General features: G+C 39.8%; 1 protein-coding gene across 1 annotated transcript in view; it reads right to left on the bottom strand.

Moving 5' to 3' along the window:
* LOC147321604 (sodium channel protein type 3 subunit alpha-like) overlaps positions 1-27,051 on the bottom strand; it is a 270,039-nt gene that overhangs the window by 171,417 nt on the left and 71,571 nt on the right. Inside the window, exons 7-8 of the mRNA XM_086305639.1 lie at positions 15,538-15,629; positions 12,199-12,441 (exon numbers count right to left, since the gene is read on the bottom strand). Coding sequence (XP_086161765.1) covers positions 12,199-12,441; positions 15,538-15,629 — 335 coding nt within the window. The remainder of the gene's footprint in view (positions 1-12,198; positions 12,442-15,537; positions 15,630-27,051) is intronic.

Genomic DNA, 27,051 nt, shown 5'->3' with positions numbered 1-27,051 from the left:
ATAAGCTAGCTCCTCATAAAAACTTGAAATGTTCAAACTTCATCAGGATTCAGGTGAGCTCCGTCAACTCGTCCTGACTGTTTCGTGTCGGTGGAAGTTTGTGCTCACCTCCCACTCACTTCTGTCTGTCTGTGCTACAGCACGATCAATAAACTCATCAAACTCAGATTGTGTGTTTTGGCGTGGTTAGACAGAGTCTGAGCGGGAGGTGGTAAAACCATAACCATTACAGCAAACACAGTTTGCTGAGCAGTTATTCAACACTTAGATCTGACCACAAGCCATTTCCAAGTACATTAATACACTTTAACATCATCACATGAAGTACTTCGGGTGTTCCTTTGTGCCAGACACGCTTGAGAACAAAAGTATCCGTCATAACAAGCTCAAAAGCTTTTAATGCAAGTCTGCAGGAGGAAAACAAGCACTTCTTAACTTTAGCTGTGGTTTGAGGATACAGCAGTCCCTCCTGACGATGGAATTAATGTATTTAACCTTTACCATTCCTCTTCTAAACAAGAGGACTCACTGAAGAACATAGCTTAGAAATATCTGTGAGCTTGAGGAATCAGACAAACCCTTAAAAAAATAACATAATGTTGGTGCCAAGTAGATAAGTGTTATACAAACACATGGATTAGCCACAGGGACCCACTGATTTGTAAAGTACCAGACTGAAGCCTCAACTATAGCTTTGCCACTGCCATCTGTCCTAGAAGCGTCATGGTCCTGGGTGACCCAGCGTTTAGAGTTTATCTGTATGATGATGATGATTTAAGTTCAAGCTTTGTACAGTTTAGTCTTGAGTTTAGTTCTTTTAGTCTCTCTGAGTTTATTTGTATTTCAGATTCATTGTTCTTGTCTGTTAAGTTCCTTTTGTGTCTTTGTCTCATCCCTGTGTCTCCTCTGAGAGTCAGTCATGTGCTTTATTTATGTCCTCTGTCATGTCTCTGTTTATTCCCTCTATGTGTCATGTTGGTTCTTCCTTCTGTTCATGTATGCCTCGCTCTCTCCATCTTTCTCCTCTACCATGTCAGTTTTCCATGTGTCCTATTGTCTTCCCACGTCAAGTTGTGTGTCTTAGTCTGCGTCTCAGTGGGTTTTCTGTCTTATTTTGATAGTCCTTGGCTCATATGCTTGTGTTTAGTTTTGCTTCCCCTGGCTCTGTGTCTAATTGTTCCAGCTGTGTTTCCCAGCCGTCTCTACTGTACTAATCACCTGTCTGTGTATATTGTGTCAGTTCTTCTTTGTCTTTTGGCAGAACATCAGTTCACCTCCCCCCATATTCACAGTGGATTTTCCCAGTCTAGTTTTGGTTAGTGTAAGCCTTCATTGCCCTTTATTTTTGTATCATTGTCTGATCTTCTATCAGCCCTTAATAAACAGCTTGCATTTTGTTAAGATCAAGTTCTGTCTGCTTTTGGGTCCTCTCTTCAGAAATGTGACAAGAATGTTGTAGAAAATTCTAGAATTTCACTCACCAAATCTGGAACACAGCCTTTTTTGACAATCTTTTAAAACAATTGAATGCACAGTCGTGTTATTTGTCAGATTGTTGCATTAAAAATACTTCCAAAAGGCACCAACAGCACAAACATGCTCAGCTAGCAGCCACCTGAATTGAATTGAACTTAGAAATACCAAATTCATCCCGGATACAGTTCCTATAAAGACAAACTAGCTAGAGACCAAAACTGATGTTTGCCATATGCTGTAAACATGCTTATTTCTGCTGGGAGTCTATGAAGACTGACTCACTTTCGAATCCAGGTTCAAGTGGGCATTAGAGGAACTGCAGGTCCTTGCAGGTCTGTCAGCAGCCGCTCCTACATTTTTACTGTTTTCAAATGCAAGACAAAGACCAAAATCTTCGATAAAACCAACAAACAGCATTCAGAGCTTTCACACAAGAGAAACAAGGGGTGTGGTGGAGAAAGAAGGTGCACTGCTGTTCACACACTCCTAACATAGAAAGTGTCATTAAACTGGACTCATATTTTAATTTTCACCAGCAAATTTTGGATATAAACCACTTCATTGCAAACAGAATCACTGTTATCAGACAGGTAATGTAAAATTACAAAGTGCTTTCCCTTGAGTTCATATTAAAAACTCAACAACTGCATTTTAACAAGTACAATCTTCCTTTTTTTAAACCGTAAACCACGCTGACAGCACTGACCTTTGAGGGAATGTCGACCTGGGGAGCCACAGATGGAGAATGCCATTTTATTAGTAGCTTCATTCCATCAAATTTTACCTTACCCTCTTTGCTGTGCTGATACAATTTCACACAACCCACAATAGACAGACACTCTTGCAAAACCCAGCAGTACAGTAGTCAGCATGTCCCCTGCACCAACAGTTTAACAAAGAGCACAAATTCGTTTTGCCATTCTGGTTTTTGCTGTTGCACGAAAGGTAAGTGTCACAGTAAACCTGTGTCTGTAGAATATGTCATGGAAAGCGATATTTCAGCATGAAACCAAGGCCAAACATCTGAAAATGTGATGTCCTCGTTTTATTTTGCGCCACATCAAGTCTACAGAGGTACAGTGGGGCAAAAAAGTATTTAGTCAGCCACCGATTGTGCAAGTTCCCCCACCTAAAATGATGACAGAGGTCAGTAATTTTCACCAGAGGTACACTTCAACTGTGAGAGACAGAATGTGAAAAATCCATGAATCCACATGGTAGGATTTGTAAAGAATTTATTCGTAAATCAGGGTGGAAAATAAGTATTTGGTCAATAACAACAATACAACTCAATACTTTGTAACATAACCTTTGTTGGCAATAACAGAGGTCAAACGTTTACTATAGGGCTTTACCAGGTTTGCACACACAGTAGCTGGTATTTTGGCCCATTCCTCCATGCAGATCTTCTCGAGAGCAGTGATGTTTTGGGGCTGTCGCCGAGCAACACGGACTTTCAACTCCCGCCACAGATTTTCTATGGGGTTGAGGTCTGGAGACTGGCTAGGCCACTCCAGGACTTTCAAATGCTTCTTACGGAGCCACTCCTTTGTTGCCCGGGCGGTGTGTTTTGGATCATTGTCATGTTGGAAGACCCAGCCTCGTTTCATCTTCAAAGTTCTCACTGATGGAAGGAGGTTTTGGCTCAAAATCTCACGATACATGGCCCCATTCATTCTGTCCTTAACACGGATCAGTCGTCCTGTCCCCTTGGCAGAAAAACAGCCCCATAGCATGATGTTTCCACCCCCATGCTTCACAGTAGGTATGGTGTTCTTGGGATGCAACTCAGTATTCTTCTTCCTCCAAACACGACGAGTTGAGTTTATACCAAAAAGTTCTACTTTGGTTTCATCTGACCACATGACATTCTCCCAATCCTCTGCTGTATCATCCATGTGCCCTCTGGCAAACTTCAGACGGCCCTGGACATGCACTGGCTTCAGCAGCGGAACACGTCTGGCACTGCGGGATTTGATTCCCTGCCGTTGTAGTGTGTTACTGATGGTGACCTTTGTTACTTTGGTCCCAGCTCTCTGCAGGTCATTCACCAGGTCCCCCCGTGTGGTTCTGGGATCTTTGCTCACCGTTCTCATGATCATTTTGACCCCACGGGATGAGATCTTGCGTGGAGCCCCAGATCGAGGGAGATTATCAGTGGTCTTGTATGTCTTCCATTTTCTGATGATTGCTCCCACAGTGGATTTTTTCACACCAAGCTGCTTGCCTATTGTAGATTCACTCTTCCCAGTCTGGTGCAGGTCTACAATACTTTTCCTGGTGTCCTTCGAAAGCTCTTTGGTCTTGGCCATGGCGGAGTTTGGAGTCTGACTGTTTGAGGCTGTGGACAGGTGTCTTTTATACAGATGATGAGTTCAAACAGGTGCCATTCATACAGGTAACGAGTGGGGGACAGAAAAGCTTCTTACAGAAGACGTTACAGGTCTGTGAGAGCCAGAGATTTTCCTTGTTTGAGGTGACCAAATACTTATTTTCCACCCTAATTTACGAATAAATTCTTTACAAATCCTACCATGTGGATTCATGGATTTTTTTTTCACATTCTGTCTCTCACAGTTGAAGTGTACCTCTGGTGCAAATTACTGACCCCTGTCATCATTTTAGGTGGGGGAACTTGCACAATCGGTGGCTGACTAAATACTTTTTTGCCCCACTGTAGTTTTTGTTTGGTCATTAATGCAAATATCTAATCAGCCAATCACAAGACAGCAACTGAATGCATTTATGTGGACATGGTCAAGACAACTTACTGAAGTTAAAACTGAGCATCAGTTGGAGCGTGGCATGGTGACTGGTGCCAGACAGCCTGGTCTGAGTATTTCAGAACCTGCTGATCTGCTGACATTTTCCCACATAACCACCTCTATGATGGCACAAAGAAAAAAAATCAGCAAGAGTCAGTTTTCTGGGGGGGAAATGCACCATGTCTGACCCTTTGGACACACGGCTGGCTTTAGGTTGTTTACATTTTCATTGCTTAAACAGGAAAACCATTTTGTTGTTAGGGTTTGGTGGTTTGCTTGTCTGGAAACATATATCAGAGTAGCAGCAGTTGTACTTTTATTGTGAAAAGCTGCTCCTCTGCGAGCCGAGCAGGGAAACTGTGCCGTGAGTAACTCTGTAGAGAAATAGTGACCTTAAATGCTGGCTTGACATTTTCATCCATTTGCCTTACGAGAACAACTGTACAGGATGCTCATCTTTTATTCAACACATAATTCAGGCCACACTCATTTAACTCTGGCCATTAGAAGTGATTACATAACATTGCAAAAGAAAGGACTAAACAGGAGGTCATTTTCTTCAATCCAGTGCCACAGCCAAAGGTGTAACACCTGTGTTTGTTTCACAGCATTAGGCTTCACAGTTCTGACGTACCACAGGTTTTGCTTTTCATATTCTCTGCTGGCTTATGTAACAGCTTTTATTTTTTATGTTACTGAATTCCACCAATTTTTTCATTCGTTTTGTTATTTTACTTTCACCTCCACTTGTAAGTATCGATCAAAGCGTTTGAAAACCATTTTAGTTTTTCTGGAATGAAAATTTCTAAAACTGAACTAACTAGAAAAAAATACTGTAGTTGTAGAATTCGAAATAAGAAATATGTTTAGTTCATTGTCAGGTTAAATTTTCTGCAAAATCAGCCCGATTAAATTTCTTTACATCTTTTTTGAGAGTGTGATATTTACATGAGTGCAAATGAAGCATTTGTATTGTACTACCTGTTCTGAACGTCTTACATTTTGCTGCCAACAAACAGAACCCATGTTATTTAAAATAAAATCACCAAATAATAATAGGGGTGACTGTATGTGGATGTGGTTAAAATAGGCTTGTGAACACGCAGAAAGTGAGCCCTGCAGGTCGTTCCTGGTGTGTGAATTGTTTTGTTTGATGAAAACAAACATTTATTCTGTAAGTTCTTTAAAAGTGAATAATGTGCCATCAAAGCACCAACCACTAATATTGGCAAAGTACTAAGTACTAGCCACAAATAGCCACAAATGTTCACATCTTCAAATGTGTTTACATCATAGCGATCTGTCAGGACAAGCAAGGCAAGCAGTGCTTTCCCTGTGAAATCCAAATATAGGCAATTAACACGTACCAAAGGCAAATCATTTCTCTCTTTGCAGCTCCAAACATTCTACCATCGCCTATTTAAATTAATTCTGTAAATTATCACCATTATGTGGCCTCAGTTGTCTGTGGAAGCTAGCGTAACTATGGAGCCCATGCAAACTTTAGTTTCTGTCATTTTCCATCTATGTTAAAGTCTGCGGCTGGTAAAAACGCAAAACCAGCAGTTTCTGTGCTTACCGACCAGACCAGAGATCATTCATATTTACTTATATTGTCAATAACCTCTTTAGTCTTTGATAGGAGGCTAACAGGAGACCAGTATGCTAGAGAAGCTAACCCTGACTTTGCTTTCCCTGCTCTGAGATCAGTTATAATCTTTTCATTACACTAGCAAAAGCTCACACTATGGTCAACGATGTGTATGTACACATAACATAAATGTAAAGTTGCTATTCTTTTTGAGATTAGCCACAAAGGAGAATAAATATAATTTTAAGGACTTTGAGTTTTATAAAAATAACCAACTAAATATCCAGCTGCACTATGCAGTCATCTCTTTTCTTAGATTTATGTAAACATGAAGAAAATGGATGGTTTGGTTTTGGAAAAGGTATGGTGTAACATGCCACATATTTTAAAGAGATAAAAGACTCCTTAAAAAAAATCAATCGCGCCTTTTTACAGGCTTTATTGTGGAAATACTGTTCTGGGGACCAACAGAGCTATTACGCAGTTTTCCATGAGGCCAGGACGTCTTATAGCATTTCCCTGAGAGTTTTCAGAAAAACAAAAAGAAGCTGGTGGACCCCAAGAAGCAGTGTTTAAACACCTTAAAAAAAAACCTTGACTTGTCAAAGAGAAACAAAGCATTTTAGCATTTCAGTCTACAAACACGACAAAAGCCTTGTTCTTCTTTCCATGACAGTGGCTGCGCACATGCAAACTTTCTCCTTTCGGCAAACAAACAGGTTGTGTGGCGCTTGTGTTTGCCTCTGACCGTGTCTGACCGCCGCAGCACCAAAGGCACTTAAGCTTTTTAGGATTGCAGCCATTCATTTGTTATCAAGTACATCTGAGAGACTGCATCCCGGCTCGCCAACAAAAAACACTTCTGAAGTCTGGAGTGCTTTTGTTCACGGGTTCAAAGTAACCGCGAGGCCTTTTACGCAACACTTAAGATTAGCCACTGAAGCATTTTATTCTCATACAAAGCAGATAGGAGCAGTCATTACCTGAAGTTCATCGTTCAGATTCCACACTCCCCCCATATGTATGCATATTAGCCTACGATCTGACATTTAATAAAGGTTTTTTTTTTCTGAGCGACCCCCATCTGGGAAGATTTCACTGAGCTGCAGGAACTTGGAAAATTGTCTCTGTGGGATATTGAGAGAGTGGGCTTAATTTCATTTCTTTTTAAAACTCGAGAGCTGCAAATTACTCTGTCAAGTCTAAACACACGTCCACCCTCCCCCCGTCCTTTTTTTCATCTGCAAGAGATAAATTTACAGGAAGAAAACCTGCAGGTATGACACGAGAGTTATTGGTCAAAGTGAATTAGACTGTTAATCTGCTGATGCATGAAGGAAAGGGATCAGATGGTGATTCATTTATACTTCCATCCATCCATCAAACGCTGTGTTCACTTTGTCGTGGAACAAGTGGAGCTAAAAGTTTGCTTTGTTTACAGTGATCAGCATAAAAATTGTTTTCTTTGGGTTTGAAAACGCGCATTCATTTTCTTTTCTCGTCACTTTCTTAAAAGAAACTTGAGACTGAGCCTTGACAGGGATAAAAAGAAGAAGGGGGTGTCTGCCAAAGAAATAACCTATTATTTTGTTCTTTTTAACCTTTTTTAACCTTTTTTTTTTCTTGCAAATGAAATTTGGATTGATGACTCATTGCTCTCCAAAACACTTATGAAAGTAAACTTTCTTAGCGATCTCAACGTTTCCAGTTCAACAAAAGTGCCAGACCTCTGACATAATTAAGACACAGACTCATTACTAAACTATATATCATATAAAAGTTTTGGACAAGCTGTGAAAAACACATGGGTTTGCCTATGCGCTCGATTGCAATTATTCCATTTGTTGTGAAAGCCATGAATGTGTTTAAGGGACATCTTTCAAATTTTCTCTCATTTCTGCCCATTTGATGAATTTTAACAAAATTGATTAAATGCAAATTTTAAAAAAGGCCTTAAAGTAATTAGTTGATGTCAGGAGATAATGAGACTAAAACACCTACAACGTCCACATCGTGAGGTTGGAGCTGCTGATGATAGGATGGTGTAAGCAGACTTATTAGGGTGGATGTACTAGTCAGCAGGGCTGAGAATAAGTGAAATACACAGGGTCTTCAGATGTCAATTTTTACACCACATGGAGATGTTATGCTTCCTGTATGAAGCAGCAGTGAAATAGATCTTACATGATGCCAGTTGAAATGAATTTATTGAAGCACCGGGGACGTCTGCTGCCGTCAGACAGCTCTGACCAGACAGAACAAACAAAGCTTGATGGGAAATATTTAGCACCGAGACCATCCGCCATTGATCTCCCACCAAGGGCTGTTTTCAGATCAGCTGAACGTGCTGAGCTTTATCGCCACTGCCTCGGCTCTCGGGTTTCACGGCAGCTTTTAGAGGTCGATATGGGAGCCTGTAGGGGACATTTGTTTGACGTGATGGATGGCAAAGCAGACTGGAAATGAATAAATAGGCAGCACATTAGAGATAGGCAGCACCGTCCTGACGAACAGGCTAAAAGCTGACTTGATTTTGGCGGTTTTGCCCTTTATGCTGGCTCATGTAAAGAAAGTAAAAGGAAATGTAATTAATGCATTGCATTAAAAAAAGGTTTGCATCTTTAAAGAAAGCCTAGAGCATTTACATAAGGCCTCACTGGCTGGCGTGTCTGTCCATGTTTTTTATGTGAACATTAAACTGTAGGTAGGTATGAAAACAGGAGCCACACCCAGATGCCCTTTTTAACTGTGAGTAATTTTATTTAAAAAAATTTTAAAATTGTATAAATGACATTTCATTACTACAGACGTCAGAACTGTGAGGCTGATCTAAAAAAAAAAAATCTGCTGAGGAAGAACTGAGTCTAAAACGAAAACAATTAAACAGATGTTTGATTTCTAATGAAAAATGATGAATTTGAAATCATTAAATCTGGTTTAAAATAATTTCTGTTAAGCTGAAAGTAAAGCACACCATGTGCCAGTTACATTTAAACACATAGTTTGGTTTACTTGCATTAAACTTATTAATGCATAACAGTGGATTTTTAGGGGCATGGCTTCTTTGACTGACAGGTGCATCGTGACACAGGCGGTTGTAGCTGCACGCTGGCTACATACATATTTTGTGTACGTTGGTGTATTTTGGTCTCACTGAGCAGCAAAGACAGCGTGCAGCTCAGGTTAAGTGTTTCGTATGGGCTCAAATTGTGGTCATAAATATTTTGTACTTGTAAATCAGTTTTGTGTGTGTAAAAAGATTTGTGTGTGGACTTGGCCAAAAAATACGTGTGAAACTCTGCACTCAAGTTTCAAGTTACAAGTACGAATTTTGACCCTATTTTTCTTCCTTTCATCTGATTGGTCAAGGTCATGTCAATCACACATTTATCCAGTCAGAGAACAGATGGGTTTGGCTGTCGGCGGGGCGCTTTTTTTGAACTGCAGGTCCTTGAAGAGTGATACAGTTTGAAGCTGGAGGATCTCTATATAAATATCCGATAGATGCTAGGTCCCCTAACTTTCAGCAGCTGTTGAAAGGATAAAGTTGTGGTATATCAGTGGTTAGAAATACCATTATTACTTTAGGATTAGTTTAACACAAAGTCAGGGCTGTGGCTCACAGTGTGCAGCATAAAGGTCCTTTCACATCGAGCTCTATGTCCTCTACAAGAGTTTCTGTTTTTTTATCTTCAAATGTTCAAGAAAAACATGTTTTGCTAATTCATCACAAAGAAAGCTTTGTAACTATCCCCACTAGTGAAGACTGTGTCATTTCCACAACACTGCCCCCCACCCCCACCCCCGAGGTCCACAGCGCTGTTGAAAAGGCGCTGGAGGTCCCTGTATTAAGCACGTAAACCTGTGACACAAGAATCACCAAACTCGGACAAACCACAGACTGTTTTCCTTCGTGGTGATGAAGGAAAACGCTGGGCTGGCATGTAAAAGAGCATTTATTCCCTTCAAGGACCTGAAGCTCCATAATGCACCCCTCCGACAGCCAAACCCAGCTGTTCTCTGATTGGATTGTTAAACTTGTGATTGACATGACATTGGCCAATCAGATGAAAGGAAGAAAAATAGGGTCAAAATTCTTCTTAGTCTTGTATGTGTAAAAAAGTCTTTTTACACATACAAAACTGATTAACAAGTACAAAATATTTATGACCACAATTTGAGCCCTCAGCTTGTCTCTGTGTGGGTTTTGTGGCTGCGTGTGATGTATGGAAGTCCACATAATGTGTGTTATGACATGACTGGCACATGCCCTCTCCGTGTGTGTAAAGTGCCCAGTCGGACGGGCTGAACACATCCCTGATGGTCTGTGTGTGTCTTCACTGACGTCAGTTGTAACTACAGCAGCAACATGACAGTGTCCAGCCCCGTTAAGAAACAGCAGTCGCCACGGCAGCATGACACACGCTTACACCACCCCTCTCTCCAGAACATACTACAAGCAGGTGACCGTCTCATCTTCCAGCCAACAAGTAATTTTGGTGTTTGCAATGTCCTTTTATTTATTTATTTATTGCAATTTTTTTTTGCAGTAAACCACAGATACCAGGATCTAAAACTCTTGAGCCCCCTGTGGTGTCCCCAGCAGGCCACAGAAATGTTTATCTATTTATATGCAAATGGTACAGAGCCCCTGTGGTGACATGGAAAAAATATTATTGCATGGCAGCAAGTTAATAAAGCAGGAATGTAAAAATCTCGCCACAAGATGAAGAATTTGTGGTGTGTAGAGGACACTGGGTGAGCTGTGGGGCTATCATGTACAAAGCATGGACAAATTTGATTTCTTCTCAATTCATTTAAAACTTGAGATGAATTCTAATGATGTTTCTAAATGAGGTCCACCAGCTCAGAGACGGGCTGCTCCTGTGCTTCCCTGGAAAAACCCCACACTTCCTGAAGTGCACTGGACATTTTCTGCACAGTACAGTAGATGGTATAGACTGCAGACGTAGCTTCTGGATTTAAGAAGTGAAGCTAACTACTGCTACCAGGTGACAATACCTGTTTTTCCAAAAAGTTGAGTTTATGGTCTCAGTTATTCATTTTGGATCATATTGAATAAAATATAAACTCGATTTTGTATCAGGGAGGAGGTTTATCCAAGCGATGTTGTCAATCAAAAGTCCTGAGCCAGTGACGATGTGGTTTTAACAGGCATATCCACCCCTGGATCATTACATCTGGGCTCAAAACACCAAGATGGTGAGTCCAAATTGGACTGCACTCACCAGTGCGTAACATTATGGTGGCTTTATCTATTTTCCACTTTTGAAACATTGTTCTAGCTCTAACAAAGTTAGATTACTGGAACAAAAGGAGCCCACCCTGACCGAGCTGAAGCAGCACTGCATTCTTAAGTCATACAGACTGATCTTCAAAGATGGAGTTGACAAGTTGACATTTCCATTTTCACTCACAGAGAATCCAAAAGTACTGATACGTTCAAATCGTCTAACACGGAAACCCTTTCTGACCATACGGTTCATAGACCCTCATTGAGGTAATATTCCTTAATATAAACAAAACTTGGTTGGGGTGTAGTACTGGTAACAGCCACTGGTATGTATAGCTCTCTTACGTGTTTAGTTAGAGTGTTTAGATAACAAGCATATAAAACATACAAGCATATAAAAAGTGAAACAAATGCAAAGCAACATACGGCATATACTGATTAACAAATTTAGACAATACAACAAAAGCCTAAGTGGAAGCCAACGTTATGTTTAAGGCTTCAAATTCAATGATGTATAAAGTGTATTTAACTTTAAATATTTCTAAATAATATTCCATGTTCAGGATCTGTCTAAACCCTGGAAATTGTAAAAAGCGTATTTGGAGGTTTCAGAATAAAAAGAAAAATGCCACAAGCTATAAAGAGTTCAAGGTTCGTGGTCTGATCTGTTGAGCACAAAGGGAAGCTGGATGCAGTCATCCAAATATGTTATTTTAAACCCAAACCCAATATGCATAATTAAGACACAATCCAAGGGAGACCAATGGACAGCCAGACACAGACTTCCTTCAATCTTTCACAACAGATATCCATCAAAAGCTTTCTGAAGAAACTTTTTCAGTCTCATCTAAAGACACCATGTCCACACAAGCCCTGATTAACAAGAGGTCTTAGCGCTAACCCAGAGGTTGGGGTGATACTTTAACAGACTCCAGATGGTCAGAAGTTGGTTCCATGTCACGTTTTACCTCCTAGTATCAATTTCTTCAGTAATGACACAAGAGATGAACTTTCTATTTTCTAACTAATTGCACCAGTGCAACAAATTAAATTAAACATCTTTATGTGAAAATCAATCAAGCAACTTGTTCGTTCACTTATTAAATGCTCACCTTCATGTTCGGTGAAGTCTTTGATTGAGGCCCAGGTCTTGTTGTTGCAGTAGAAGGAGGTGTTGGCTGGCAAGGTGTCATTGAAGCAGTGTGCCGTGCTCCGCACACACTTCTGCCGCAAATTTCCCATGAAGAGCTGCAGGCCAATAAGTGCAAAGACACTGAGGCAGAAGACCGTGAGGATCATCACGTCAGCGAGCTTCTTCACCGACTGGATTAAAGCCCCAACGATGGTCTTCAGTCCTGAGGGACCGCCGCGGGCGCAGGGATGCAGAAAGGGTTAATAGTTGAATAAGTCTTTGAGAACTGGTGTAACTGGTCTATGAATGGCGGGTATGTTGAAACCTGCTAACTTGATGAAGATGGCAGCCAGCTTAAATGACATGATCAAAGCAGTATGCCTTCAAATATTTAACTTCAACCTCTCAGAGGTCCAATTACGTCTAAGGTATGATTCTATATGAGATTAATGGCTCTTTGAAAATTGCAAAGAGGGGATTTTCTCCAAACAGTTCCTTATTGTCAGTTGTGACTTGGAGTGTAAAGGTTGTTTTGTTTTTGTTTTTATGCACAGGCAAGGTACAAAAGTAAAACTAAACGACAGCCATCTTTATGCATGAAGGTGGAAAAAACAAATCAATGAACTGAAAGCATAAAAAATGCAAATACTCCATTCCTGTTAGGTGAAAAGCTGAAAATATTCCTTCAGATGACAATAATTTTAAATATTTTGTAAAAGTTTTAGTCAATCATTGTTAAATTTTGGGGGAAACAGTCAGGTTTTCACCCATGAGCAGCTGATGAAGAAAAGTCACTGTAGGCTAATAATCACCATCAAAATACAGCAAAACAGACCACAAACTCCCCCATTCTAATACTACAATAACAACACTAACACACACATGAACACATGGTAAAAACAGCAGGAACAAAAACACACTCAGAACACAAAGGGTGCAGACAAGTCGACTGTTATCAGCCAAGTCTTACCAAAGAAACCACCAGTTTCTTATAGATTTTTAAATCACCTCTTAGCACTTTTTTTTTTTTACTTAGTTCTTTCATTAGAAACAGACAGCTCAAATAGGTTTTCTATTACTTTTTCATATTCAAAGATTTTGTCTCACAGAATCAACTTTTGTTTGTTAACCTGGAGGTGTCTGTAAACTAATGAAAAGTGGGATTAGACAAAGCTAAGCTGCAGTTCTGACATGCTGTCATGGTGCTATTACTTTACTAAAGTTATAACATGTGATTAAACACTGTTATAACATAGCCACTAACATGGCACGATAATGTTTTCATCACATGTTAACAATGCTGTTAGCACTGCATGCTAACATGCACAGTGGAAACATACAGAGGCTAGCCAGCAGGACATCTGAATAACCAACTGCACAGTTTGCATATTGATTTGTGTCTTTGTGGACATAAACTGGTGTCTCCTGAAGTGTGCTGGGAATGTTTAAGTGACGTAGATATCTCCTAAGTGCATTAGCAAAGAGTGTTGCTATGTTCCCTGACCTTTTATGTGTCATGGCTACTCATTTTAAGCTTTTTGTGTGTAATTTTAGACCAACAAAAGTAAAAAGTGCAAGTCCCTAACACATAAAACAACTCATTGTCTTATTAATACAGTGTTTCCTAATATCAGACTGCTGCTTTTTCCTTCACAGGCTGAAACAAAAACAGCAGAATAGGTTAGGGGAGATTATGTCAGCTGTATCTGGCAAGCATAAACTCCATAAGCAACTGGATCAAAAAATGGGTAGCCATTTTTTGGATAGTCAGCATTTTCACTACTGGAATAGCGTAAAAAGCTTAATTAGCAGGTTGTTTTCCACTGCAGAAACCAGCAGGTGAGCAAATATGTTCTTCAGCGTGGGTACTTCTGAAAACCCCTGGAAAAACAGTTGGATGGGCCACAGTGCTGATTGGCCGAACTCGAAGAGTACACCTGCCCTCTCAATGGCCTTTTTAAGCAGCAATCTTCTCTCAAAGAGGGTGCTTGCACATGCACCACAACAATAGTGGCATTCAGTTTCAGAGATCTGTAGTTATAGCAACAACTTATGGCAAACTTTTGATCAACTTAAACCTAACCAAGGCATTTCAATATATAATCCCAACTTTGTTTTAATGATAATTAGTAATCACTAAAACTTCTGTCAAATTCTTGACTTCAACTCACTGAAATAACTCACTCGGCCAACAACCTCTCCAGATTTATTTTGTCCTTTAAAAGTGTTATTTTGTGTACAGGAACAAATTTTTAGGTTTGAGGCTGGACAGACAAACGCTTTTGTCCAAGAACACAAATAACCCCCCCTGGAAATTTTATGGCCACAAGACCCCATCAAGTAGTGAATCTGGTGAATTTTCCACAACAAAAGCAACAGAGGGGGTGAAGGGACGCACCAGGTGGTCAGTTCTGTATCTGTTTGTCCCACTTTGTGTGTTATTCAAATTTCTGCAGTGGAAAAAGAATTACTTACACTCTATCCTCCTTATCACAGGATCAGAATATTATCCCAGTTGCTCACATGATGGCATATCTTCCATTTTAGTTTATTAACTTATGTGCATGTAGGATTATTATCCTACATTTATTGCAGGATTTAGCACTGACATGATGTTACTGAGCAAGCATTTAGTGTACTTCTACGAGGTACAATCATAAAGTTTTGCAACTTTATGGAAAAAATGAACATTCAAAAATCACAACTGATTTAAATTAGACCTTTAACCTTTTTCAGGTAGTCCCTTAGTGTGACCCTGGACCACTCCCAGCATGTCTACTGCCCTACAATCTGAATTGGTTTATGGGAAGAGGACAACGTTTCAGGGAGCTGTGGTCTTCTGGGGAATGCTAATTTGGATAACAGCTGGTGGAAGTCCAGAGGTGCACAAGGGTATGGCCTTGAAGGGACGCTCAACCAAATTTAAATCAGGTAGGGTCTTTTGAGTCTTGTAAAAGTTCGTGATCACACCTTGTAGACAATAGTTGTGTTTTCTAAAGCTAAGTATGAATTTATGCTGATTTGTATGGTGAAGCATTAAATATTGGAAGTCCTTTCTCCTGTGCCATTACTTGACTCATGGCCAAGAGCTGTTTCTGTTTGCTAAGCCTCTGTTTTCCACTCACAACCAATTAGCATAAAAACCTTGGTGCTTCTTCCTGCATACTACCTCTGTTTACTTTGTTAAAGTGGTTGTTATGAAGTAGAGAGCTATCAGTAGGTAGTATGCGGGATGAGATTTCAAACACAGCCACTTAGTGCTTCCAGCAGATTGGGAGGAGTGCGTTTGGTATTCACTCCCCTGCATTCGCGGTCTCACCTGGGATGACAGAGATGGTTTTGAGCGCTCGCAGCACCCTGAACGTCCTTAAGGCTGACACATTACCCAGGTCCACAAACTCAGTCACATATCTGCAACAAGCCGGGAGACAAAAGCACAAAAACAGACACACACAGAAGGGTATGACCACACTGAACAGCAAGCCAGCACAGAGGGATAGAAAGGTGGAGATACCTCAAGAGACAGAAATAGATACAGTAGAGACAGGCCAGGTCGGATGGCAACACTGGAGGATCAAGCCAGAGACTCGACTGTTAAGAAGGGGAAATCAGGTATTCAAAGCTATGGATTTGGATGTAAACTGGAGAAAAGGCAACTCGGTCAAGCACTTTAATATTTTAATGCCTGTAAGGTTTTTGGTTTTTTTTACATAGTATTTTTGGGTATCCACATAGTAAACTTTAACTGATAAATAGTTACATTTTAAATGTCAGAGTGGTGTTTTCAACATCAGATACCAGAACCAAAAAAATGCCTTTGGGTTGCTTTTGTCTAACTTCAAACATCAAATGTTCAGTTTTGTGCCAAAAAAGACAGAAATCCAACAAACAGGACATGTTTTTAAGAGTTCATCATGAGAAATGCTTTTGTTTGTGTTTGGCTCTGGAATGGACACTGAATTAACCAGTTTAGTGCGTCAGATATTTTTTTTAGCAAATATCCCAACTTGAAGGCATTTTGTTGCCATCGATTCTCCTGTTAACAAACTTTTAGACATATCTGATTTTTCCTTCTTTATTGTTCCTTTAATGCAGATCAGGTGATTGGACCTATGGTCCCCGATTGGGCAAGGAGTGGGAAGTGGGTGGGGTCTGGAGCTGCAAGACACGGCAGACATGGGACGAACAAGAGAGGACGTTCACAACGCGATTACAATTGTCTCCTAGTTTGTTTGTTTTATGTCTCTTGTCGCCCCCTGGTGGTGGTGGTGGTGAGCCCTTACCTGGGATGACCGAGATAGTTTTCAGGGCTCTCAGCACTCTAAAGGTTCTCAGCGCCTGCAGGTTCCCTACTTTGATAAACTCTGTTAACAGCCTGTAGGGGGCAGTGTGATGGTTGTCAACAAACAACAAAGGAAGAGAAACACAACAAAGTCTGAAAATACTGCCGTGACTTTAAACCACCCAAAATTGACTTATTTGGAATATGTGAGCCCTACAGGTCATGCAATTAAGGTGTACTGTTACACACCTGTAAAGGAAAATTTCCAAGAATTTTTTTAAAAAAGTCAAGTTTACAGGAAGTTTACGTTTTGTTTATAAATTTTCTAAACATCACATTATTCTGTGTTTAACCGTTACTTTTTTTAAACTTTTTTTTAATCATAAGCCAGTCCTAAATGATCCACACTACATCCAAACAATTGTGAAAAACTGTTATTATTACCTATTGAGTTTACCTGCTCTTGAAAAACAAATTACCTATATTTTAAGCTAAAATTCAGCTCAGAGTTATAGCTTAAAAGATCAGATATTCATTGATCAACATTTTCTAGCAGTTGCAAAAAAAAAAAAAAAAACCACCCAAAAGGATTATGCAACTCATGTCAGTGCAAACTGATATGACTTGACTACAATACAACTGGCTACAGTTAGCACTGACTACAATTTCTTTAAATTGATACAGCCATATAAAAACATTTTTCCAGGACTCTATGTAGACTAGTGGAAAACCAAGTACACCACACAACTATTCAGAAGCTTGTAGAACCATCTTTAGCAGCAATAATGTTAAGCAATTGTTTCCATATGACTTTATCAGTTTATCAAATGGTGGAGGAATTCTGACCCAGTCTTCCTCACAACACTGATGTAGCTCATTGAGGTTTGTGGCCATTACTTTGACCTTTGATGATCTGTCTGAGCATTTAAGCCAGGTTGAGGTCTGGACTATGGGCAGAAATCTGTGCCATCAGAAACTGAATTTGAATCGCTTGGATTGAATCTGAATTGTAACTTGAATAAATGCTTTTAAAAACTGAATATGAATTAGCCTAATTTGAAATTCAATTTATTGATTTGAAAATGATCATCACTAAATTGAAATTGAATTTTATATTTTGAAAATGAATTCATGTGCTTTTAAACCGTATTTTATCCTTTAAAAATTTAGCTCTCGAATAATTTCAGATTCACTTCTCACCGTTCATTTTCAGTTCCAAAATTCAGTTTTTTGGGACTTAATCCGGTTCCGGTTCAAGCGCAGATTAATAGAACTACGTTTTACTAGCGGACTGAAAGTGTTACCGACGGGAATCTACAGCATCTTGAGCTGAATTAAGACTTCAGGAGTCATTCGTCATGTCGAATGACCAGCGGATAAACTCTCAGGTTGGTAATAAATGGGTGGCTGTAGCTCAGGTGGCAGAGCAGGTCAGCCCCTAATCAGAAGGTCGGTGGTTCGATCCCAGGCTGCATCCTGGCTGCATGCCAAATATCCTTGGGCAAGATACTAACCCCATGTTTGCCTACTGGTGGTGGTCAGAGGGTCCGGTGGCGCCTGTGTCCGGCAGCCTCGCCTCTGTCAGTGCGCCCCAGGGCAGCTGTGGCTACAATGTAGCTTGCTATCACCAGTGTGTGAATGGGTGAATGACTGAATGTAGTGTAAAGCGCTTTGGGGTCCTATGGACTAGAAAAGCGCTATACAAATGCAGGCCATTTACCATTTACCATAATAAATGTATTACATATATAAGAACAAGCGTCATGTTAACAAATGATAGCCGTACAGTAACTTTTATGTTTATTGTAGCTGTTAGCTAAAAACGCTAATTTAGCGTAGTTTGCCCTGGATTATGATCGACTGTTTCTAGTAGAATTTCAAAGTTGTCATCTTGGACCCTCTCAGAGTACCCCCTCTGTATGCTTGCAGAGACTCCTACAGTAGGGAAACATGCAAAACGGTGTCCAAACCTTTGTGTTTTAGCTTTATTTATGTCTTACACAGCATCCCAACTCTTTAGCTAACTTAATAACTTTAGCTAAAGTGAATAGTTAGTCTAACTGAAATTGAATTGTAGAACTGAAAGTGAATCTGAAATTATTCGAGAGCTAAATTTTTAAAGGATAAGATACGGTTTCAAAGCAAATTAATTCACTTTAAAAATATATAATTCAATTTCAATTTAGTGATGATCATTTTCAAACCAATAAATTGAATTTCAAATTAGGCTAATTGAAATTCAATTTTTTATGCATTTATTCAAGTTACAATTCAGATTCAATCCGAGCAATTCAAATTCAAATCTAACTTATTCAAATTCAGTTTCTGATGGCACAGATTTCTGCCCATACTGGGCTTTCATTGGGTCATTGCACCACCTTGATTATTTTCTTTTTCAGCCATTCTGTTGTAGATGCCATGCTTGGAACGAGGTACCAGTTTTAGTCAACCCTAAGGCATCAAATAGACGGCTTCACAATTGACTCTAGAATGCTTTGGTATACAGAAGACTTGATAGTTGACCCAATGACTGCAATGTCTCCAGATCATCACGCCTCCACTACCATGCTTTAGAGTTGGTGTTTGTCTAAAGATGCTGCATTAGGTTTTCTCCAAATGAAGCGCTGTCTATTATAGCTCATGTTCAACCTCACAAAATTTCAACAACCACCAAACAGCTAAAACAGTAAATGAGAGCAGGAACACGGATTCTGCACAAAGACGTAAACACAAAGCGCGGACCCGCCGACAGATCAGAATCAGTGAGATGTCGCCTTTCTCACCCGACGGCACGGACACGGTCGGGGCTGAAAGCTGACAGCTCGCTGATTCTGATGTTTCGGCGGGTCCGCGCTTTGTGTTTACGTCCTTTTTGCGCTGATTCTGAAGCTGTTTGATCTCTCTCCAAACAATATTGACTGAACCAGCAGCAAAAGAAGATCCAAACTACGCTTCACATAAACATCGTCATGAATTCCCTCTGACTTTTCCTGTTTTGCTTCCACCATAAAATCACACTTCATGCACAGCTCTCTCTCTGTATTTCAAGAACAGTTTCCCTTCTAAAAATCTGTTTTCTGCATTATTTGCTTGCTTGTTACACACCAGTCTACTGTTTACAGCGCTGTCGGACGCTGTTTTTTTCCTTTTACTTACTTCCAAAAAGAAAGCCTCATTTCTGCTGTTCAATAGGCTTCTGAACAAATTTAATCCTTAATTTAATCCTTAATTTTCCTTCATGTTTTTCTGTTTTATCCTCAGGTACTTTGACACAAAGGCATCTGCTGTGATGCTCACACTTTGATAAAGTCTCGCATGTGTCAGGTTTCTTTTTATAGATATAAAAATATGGAAATGTACTGATGCATGATCTGAATTATAATATTTCTGACTGTCTGAGGCAAAATTTCACCGGTTCAAATTGAATCGAATCGAATTGATTCTAGAAATCAGTGACGATACCCAGCCCCAATTTGATTATCAGCACCTGCTAAACTGCTAGCCATGGAGGGATTTTCCAAAAGTGTTGGTGATATAGACGGGTAACAGAAGACAATCCTGGATGACAAACAAGGAGTTTCAGGCATCTCAGCAACAGTGTTTCCTTTGGTTTTTATACCTGTTAAAACTCATCAATTCAATCAAGCTGCAGTCTGCACAAGGTAAACTTAGAATAAAAGTGTTTTTTTTACTTTTACATCAACATCCACAGTATGAATCTCCAAGGGGGAAAAAACTACTAAAATCTGCTCTTGCACTCGATATAAAACAAACATCAAATCTATAACAACAACCTAAAAAAAATAAGTTTATAACAAGAGACATAAGCCACACCCAAGCTGTGAACGCCCTCTTTAGATCGAGTCAGACGAAGCCCTGAGAGCCAAAAGGCGCCAGGCAACAGCGGCCATTTTGGGCCCCCAGTTAGCTCAAGACATTTGATACTCAGTTGCTAACGGCCCTCCATTACGGCTCATATTTCACCGGATTTGACTGTTAGGCTGATTGAATTACCAAGGAGGCGTCGAAAGGTGTGGCTGTCAGAACACGCCATTTAGATGCAAGAAGTCACGACCAGCTGATGGAAGCAGTGGCAGCAGAGACACTTCACAATGGAGGGCTCAAAGAACCAGTTCAGGCCTTATGTGAATGTACCTCATTGGTTGTTTTGTTGTTGTTATTTTTGTTTGTTGTTTTGTTACTGTGTCTTTTAAAAATGTAATCTTGAGAATATGAAATTAGATTAAATTCCTTCTTCCTCTGTTTCAAGTGATAAAAATGATGTACGAGTAACACCACATCCCATTTTATTGAAAGGTTCCAGTTTTACCAAATCATAAAGAAAAATACCTAATATGACAAATGCTTTTCAGTTTTTTACAATTTATTCTTCTATTAAGTAGAAATAATAGAACACTGATCGATTTCTCATATTTGCTTCTGAAGACCAAACATGAAGTAGCTTTTTAAAAAAAAAAGCTAGTAATAAATACTGGTAAATAAAGTATTGGCATTTTTGTTGTCATGACAACACTATACAGACTAAAATGTAAAAAATAAAGATTTTTATTGTGTAAGTTGAGATTTTAAGTGGTTATTAGCAGTTTTCAGAGATGATAAACTTTATACAGATTTTTTAAACTAAATGAACAAAAATATTTTATCTTATATATCAAATATTTCATTAAAAATGCATATGTGAACAGTATTTATAATATAATGTTACCATTTAGATTTTTTTTTTAAATTTTTGGAAGCCTCAAATTCTCAGATTATTTAGCAGTTATAATATGGACCATAAAAACCTTCAGTTCCCTTTAATTTTCAAACAGATGTTTATTTAAAAAGGAACTTTTCACTGAACTCCTGCATCAGAAACGTTACTCTTCTCCTGTTTGCTCTAGTATCACAAGTTTGGACTACACAAAGTTCATTTTTACTGATCATAATTATGATTTTTAAAGTACTGACTGTAGTCCAGGTCTGTAATTTTAAGCCTTTATCTTTTTGTCTTTTCTCTAAATGCTCATCAACCGGCAACGTTTTCAACCTTTTTGTCTTTGCTGCAGAATTTGTTCCTCTTCCAGTGTGAATATCATTTTATACCTCAAGAATTTGCATCATTAAATCTGAGTTCCTCCATCTGTTTTGTGCTATAAAAGAGGAAAATTCTGCTTTAAATCAGTTTCCACTGAAGAATGAAAGTAAGAGATCGTGTGATGGTGCTTGTTCAGCTCCATTAGTGCTTCGTTTCTTTACAGTAGTAATTTCAAATGTGTTTTAATTAAATCATGGATGATTTAGTGTGAGAAATGGATCAATACGACGCATCAAACGTTGCAGCTTTAATGCTGTGGAAATGACTGTGGAGTCTGCTGCTGCTGCCGGTGTGGTGATGGCAGCCATTAACATGTCATTACTCCAGCAATATCAGTAACACAGGGGTGTGTGTGTGTGTGTGGGGGGGGGGGGGGGGGGGGATGATCCTGGTTACTATGGGAATCCTGACTCGATGGGAGGGGTCAAAGGCATCAATCAAAAAGTGTGTGTGTGTGTTTACTGACCATGACTCTGGTTTTAATAAAGCTCTGGAGCATAAGGGTGATGTGTCAGGGGCGGAGTTCTTTTGTGTGTGTTTATTGAGACATGTTGTGTGTGTGTGTGTGTATTAACATATGCACTTAACATGTTCTTCACTCTCAGTGTGTGTGTGTGTGTGTGTGTGTGTGTGTGTGTGTGTGTGTGTGTGTGTGTGTCATGTATGAAGAGGTGACTTATGTGTTCTTGTCCTGCTAAAGATCCATCTGACTGCAGGACATCCCTCAGTTCAAGGACATGTGTGTGTGTGTGTGTGTGTGTGTGTGTGTGTGTGTGTGTGTGTGTGTGTGTGTGTGTGTGTGTGTGGAGGTGGAGTAAGGACACGGTTGTCTTATTTTACTCATTTTCATTTGTTCTGTGTAACCTCTCAGCCTTGTTTAGCTTTTCTTTGTTTCTTGCCTTATAGCTTCCACTCTGGAGCTGCCTCTTCATGCTAATCAAGACTGAATGTTTCAGGTAACACCTGAGAGCCAGAAGACTGGCTTCACAAACACTTGGAGGGATATCCCCATTACAGTCACCATAGGCAGCCAATCAGAGGGAAGTTGTTTCTACAAAAAGGGGCTGGAGTCAACTGGCTTGTTTCAGACAGAGATGAGCTAAAGAGCTGCACTTAGGCACTGCGTAAGATAAATAAGGATTATTTTGAACTGTGAATCATGCAAAGCTAGTCTGGTTGAGTCCAGAGCTTGAAAGTTCACAGCTCCAGCTCCAACTATAATTTCTTTCTCTTAACTTTATAGTTGATGCACTAAGAAAAAATTACATCAACTCTTCCAATAACTCTAGGACTGTCTTCAAAATGTATGATTATACACTTAAATGTTCACGTGTTCCTGCTCTGGAATGCCAAGGACTTCACTTCCCTTACATGGTCGAATCAGTGAATGTAATCCAGACAACAGCTGCGTTTTCTTAAACCCTCTGACTCGCTGACAGGAATTCGGATCATCTTTGTATTTAATGGGGAGTTTCTCCTTTAAGTGAGACCATTTTGGGGGATTTCATGGGAGCTCATCAGGGTGTACTATGTGACTCGACAGACTTGGCATCCCATCATCTGAGGGCACCTTCATGAAATGTTTCAATTTACAGTGTGCACGGCAGGGGTGACGGCGCTTCATTACACCACACTGTAACCCGCGAGCCGAGCCTCAGGATCATCTGTTGATCCGATCGCTTCGTTCTGACTGTTCATCTACCCGCCGGCGACCCTCACCGCAGGCCTACTGCTAATCGACTCTCTGATTGATCGCCACCTCATAACAAAGCAAACCAAACTGCAGCGATTTTCCATCAGTCAGTCAATTGCCGATGTGGATGGGTCATGCTCTTTTTCTTTGTGAAACAAAGCGGCAGGATGTCGTTCACAGAGCGGGCGTCACCAACATTGTTAAGAGGAATAAGAGGCTCAGAGCTTTGGAGTCTTTTTCTTGACTTGAATTGATGGTTTGACAGTCGATTATGTGCTGAGGGGTTTGAGAAGCCTCGTGCTTTTTAAACCTGTAATTTGGGAAATGCAAGAGTGTCACTGAGGAAACCACTTCACTGTTTTTTTGTTCTATGAAAACACGGTAAAATGGCTTTATTCACTAAAAGTAGCATCCAGCCAATAAAATATTCACTCATCTCGCTTTGGATCTGCTGTCTCTTTTGTTGGCGACATTTCTTTTGTGCCTTTTATTGTTTCTTGCTGTTGATGTTTATTTGAAAGATTTTAATTTTTATTTCCCCAATTTAAAACAAGTATGCAGTCAATATTGGTGACGGTATTTATGTCACCTCTGTTATTGTGATGTCTTTCCTACAAAAAAATTTTTTTTTAGTATACGTGAAAAATGTGTTTTAGAAAGAGAAGGGTGTTCTCAAGTTAAGTTTAAAAACGAACCCCAAACAATAACCTGCACAACAAAACAAGCCATCATTTACTCATACTGTTAAAATATTCACCATCATAAGAAAAAAATCCAACCTAAGATTTAAAACAAAATCCTATACTAGCAAGTGCAGGAAGTCTTAAGAAATTCTCCTTTGTGGTGTGTATGCAAGTGCAACGCATTCCATGAAATAAATGAAAAAGACCTGCAGAACACAAGCGCGAAAACTATAAAGAGAGCAAAATTAATTTGGTTGTTCCAACTCTCATTCTCCAAATCTCTCTAATTAAATGCCCGAGTGGTGAACGCTCATTTGTATCCACAAAAAGTGCAGCCAATATTCCTCCAGCACCCACGACTCTGTCCTTTAGCAAAAGAAAACAGATGAAGTCCAGAGTCAGAGATAATGGCTTCACAAAACATTTCATCAGAGTGCGTGTCGGATTGGTCAGATGAAAATGACCTCAGTGTGAAAAGAAATCTCAAGGTTGTTTAGAAAAGCGTCAAAAAGCAAAAGAGAATCGAGGAAGACGAATCTTTTTGTCTCTAACGAGCAGCCCTCAAGAGAGGGTGAAAAAACAGAAATCACAGATTCTTTGACTCCAGTGAATCTGTCACTGAGTCCACTTACAGGGCTGAAAAAAAGAGGCTCACAGTGAATCTTTAAAGTATTAGGAGGACTCATTGTTTAAAATCAATTGAAAAAGCATAGTGTGTACAGGCTGAGCTTGTTCACCCCCTTAAAAATGGCTCCACCACTTTTCCAGTCACCCCACCTCTGCAGGAGTGGAAGTAGATGCTTTAGCCCCGTCCAGCTTTTAAAATGTTACACAACTATATAGTTATAAAGTATAATTAAGTTTTCAATAGTAAGCCTAAATAGGGAAACTGTCCCCTTTCAGGATGTCATGCTAGTCCTCCATGTATGTTTGTCTGCTCGTCTGTACAATTACACCCGAACCTCAAAGCTGAGCTTCGTGAAGCTTGGAGAAGAAGCCGATAACGTCTGGTGCAGAAGGAGGTGCAGTTTTTACTCTGAGAGAGGAAACCACGTCTCTAAGGCTACTTTCAGTAAAACGATACAGGCTGTGTGTGATCATCATCATAAGAAGTTTCAGTTTATTAGTCGTGTAAATATTCTGGCTGTAGAAGCTGATTTAGTAGTGACAAGTATATTTTGCTGAGGAACGTAAAAGAGACGAGCATAAGAATCAGTAAATAAGTGTAATGTACTGTGTCATTTGTTCCCAGTGAAGAAGAAGCTCAAGAAGCAGCGATAGTCGTCGCCGGTCAGGCTTATGCTTATTAACGGCGTAGAGTTTGAACTGGCAGCACAAAGTCAGACTTTCTCCTTACTTTGCAAATGTGTCTTCTGCTTAGCTTTGGAAACTGAACATATATCTAAGTTCGTGTGAGACACGCCTTTATTCTTTAATTCCGCAGCATTAATCCGCTCAGAACAACAACAGAGTCACGTCATCCACGCTGCTCTGCAGCTCTGAGCCTCTCTTCAAAAAAGGAAAATGCTGTCTGATTAACTCTGGTCATTTCTGCAGATTTATTTATTTTTCTATTCCATTAAAAGCATGAAATAGCAGAATCACTACAATTTCCTGGTCATCTTTTATTGTTTGAGTTTTAAATTGTGTATCCAGCAAGGCCATGTTTTACCAGCCCACCGCCTCAATCTGCTTCTTTTATATCCAAGCAGTTTTCTTCTGTTGTATTTTCTTCTTTCTTCTGTCATCTTTCTTTCTTGATTTTGTGAAAATGAACTTGCTAAAATATCCGTGTGCAATAGGAGCGTTTTTCTAAAAACACAAGCTGAACTTCATCTGTGATGCTGCTGTTGCTCAAACTCAAACTTTCATGTAAGAACTGAGGTTTAGACTCCGGTGGTGCCACACTTTGAACGGCAGGTGGATGACTGGTGTTCTGCTATTTCATCACGCGGTCCTGCTGCCACTGTCACATCAGCCGATCGTCACAGAGTGCATTCAACTTTCACAACCCATTGCTTGTTTTTCTGATCACCACATGAAACAGTTACCACAGCACCTTGGAAATGGGACTTTCCATTTTATACTGATAATATCATTTGCAACCAGAACCTGCATATTAGTGATCAGAGGATGGAGATATAGCCATAGTAAGGCCCACTGGTCTTTGGCTGAAGCAGGGTTAGGGCTTCCACAGCTCCAGTTCAAGAACCCCAATTAGCTGAGGTGAAGCCTAGCAGCCGCCTGTGTCACCATTTACCTGTCAGTCAAAAAGGCCACGCCCCTAATAATTCAAACTTTAAGCCTTAACTAAGTTGAAATAATTTGACTTTAAAAATATCATCCTCATAGAAAAAAAAATTGGAACAGGCTGTAAATGTGTTTATTATGTAAATCTGAACATTTTAACATGATTCACCTTTGGAGCCTCGAGTGGCCACTGGAGGAACTGCGGCTGTTGGTACTTGAACGTTGGCTACACTTTAAGTCCCAGAAGTTGCCGATTATGGCTATGCTGACTTCAAAGGAGCTTTGTGTAGTTTGTGTGGTGTCACTGATACCAAATTTCAACCTTAATTTCAACAGACAAACTCTAGTTGCAATTTTTTTTGTTTTCATTCTCATATAATTTAAGAAACACCGAGGGACAGTGGTTTCAGTGGTTTCAGTAAATGTAAACACGATTTGCAGTTTTTCGTGCAGGTTCACAATCACAATCGAAGAGTTATTCATGAAGACGCTGACCTCCATCTGCAGCTGTTCTACAGTCACTGAGAACAAACTGTACACGTAACCACATGCAAATCCATCAGGAAGGCATTTGATTGGTCCCAAATTTATTCTAGAGTAGCACAAAGAGCCCAAACATCCAGGCAGAGTCATAAAGAACTAAGTTCAGACAAAATACTGTGTGAAAGTATACTCAGGAGAACTGGTGCTCTTTAAAAGGCAAGGGGTGGTCACAGCATTGAGACCCTCTCTCTGTACTGCAGTATGCAGGAAGTTTACTGATTAATTACAGCTGTTCATGGCATTCATTTATAACAACTCTCACTTTAAATCTTTTGAGCTTTTAT

The sequence above is a fragment of the Aulonocara sp. 'chitande type north' Nkhata Bay genome, linkage group LG9 (genome assembly GCF_057382095.1).
Source record: "Aulonocara sp. 'chitande type north' Nkhata Bay isolate Kocher_YH1m ecotype deep benthic linkage group LG9, A_spYH_male_GT1.1, whole genome shotgun sequence".
Classification (NCBI taxonomy): Eukaryota; Metazoa; Chordata; class Actinopteri; order Cichliformes; family Cichlidae; genus Aulonocara; species Aulonocara sp. 'chitande type north' Nkhata Bay.
Note: the sequence above shows the minus strand (reverse complement) of the source record. Positions and strands in the feature narration are given on the sequence as shown.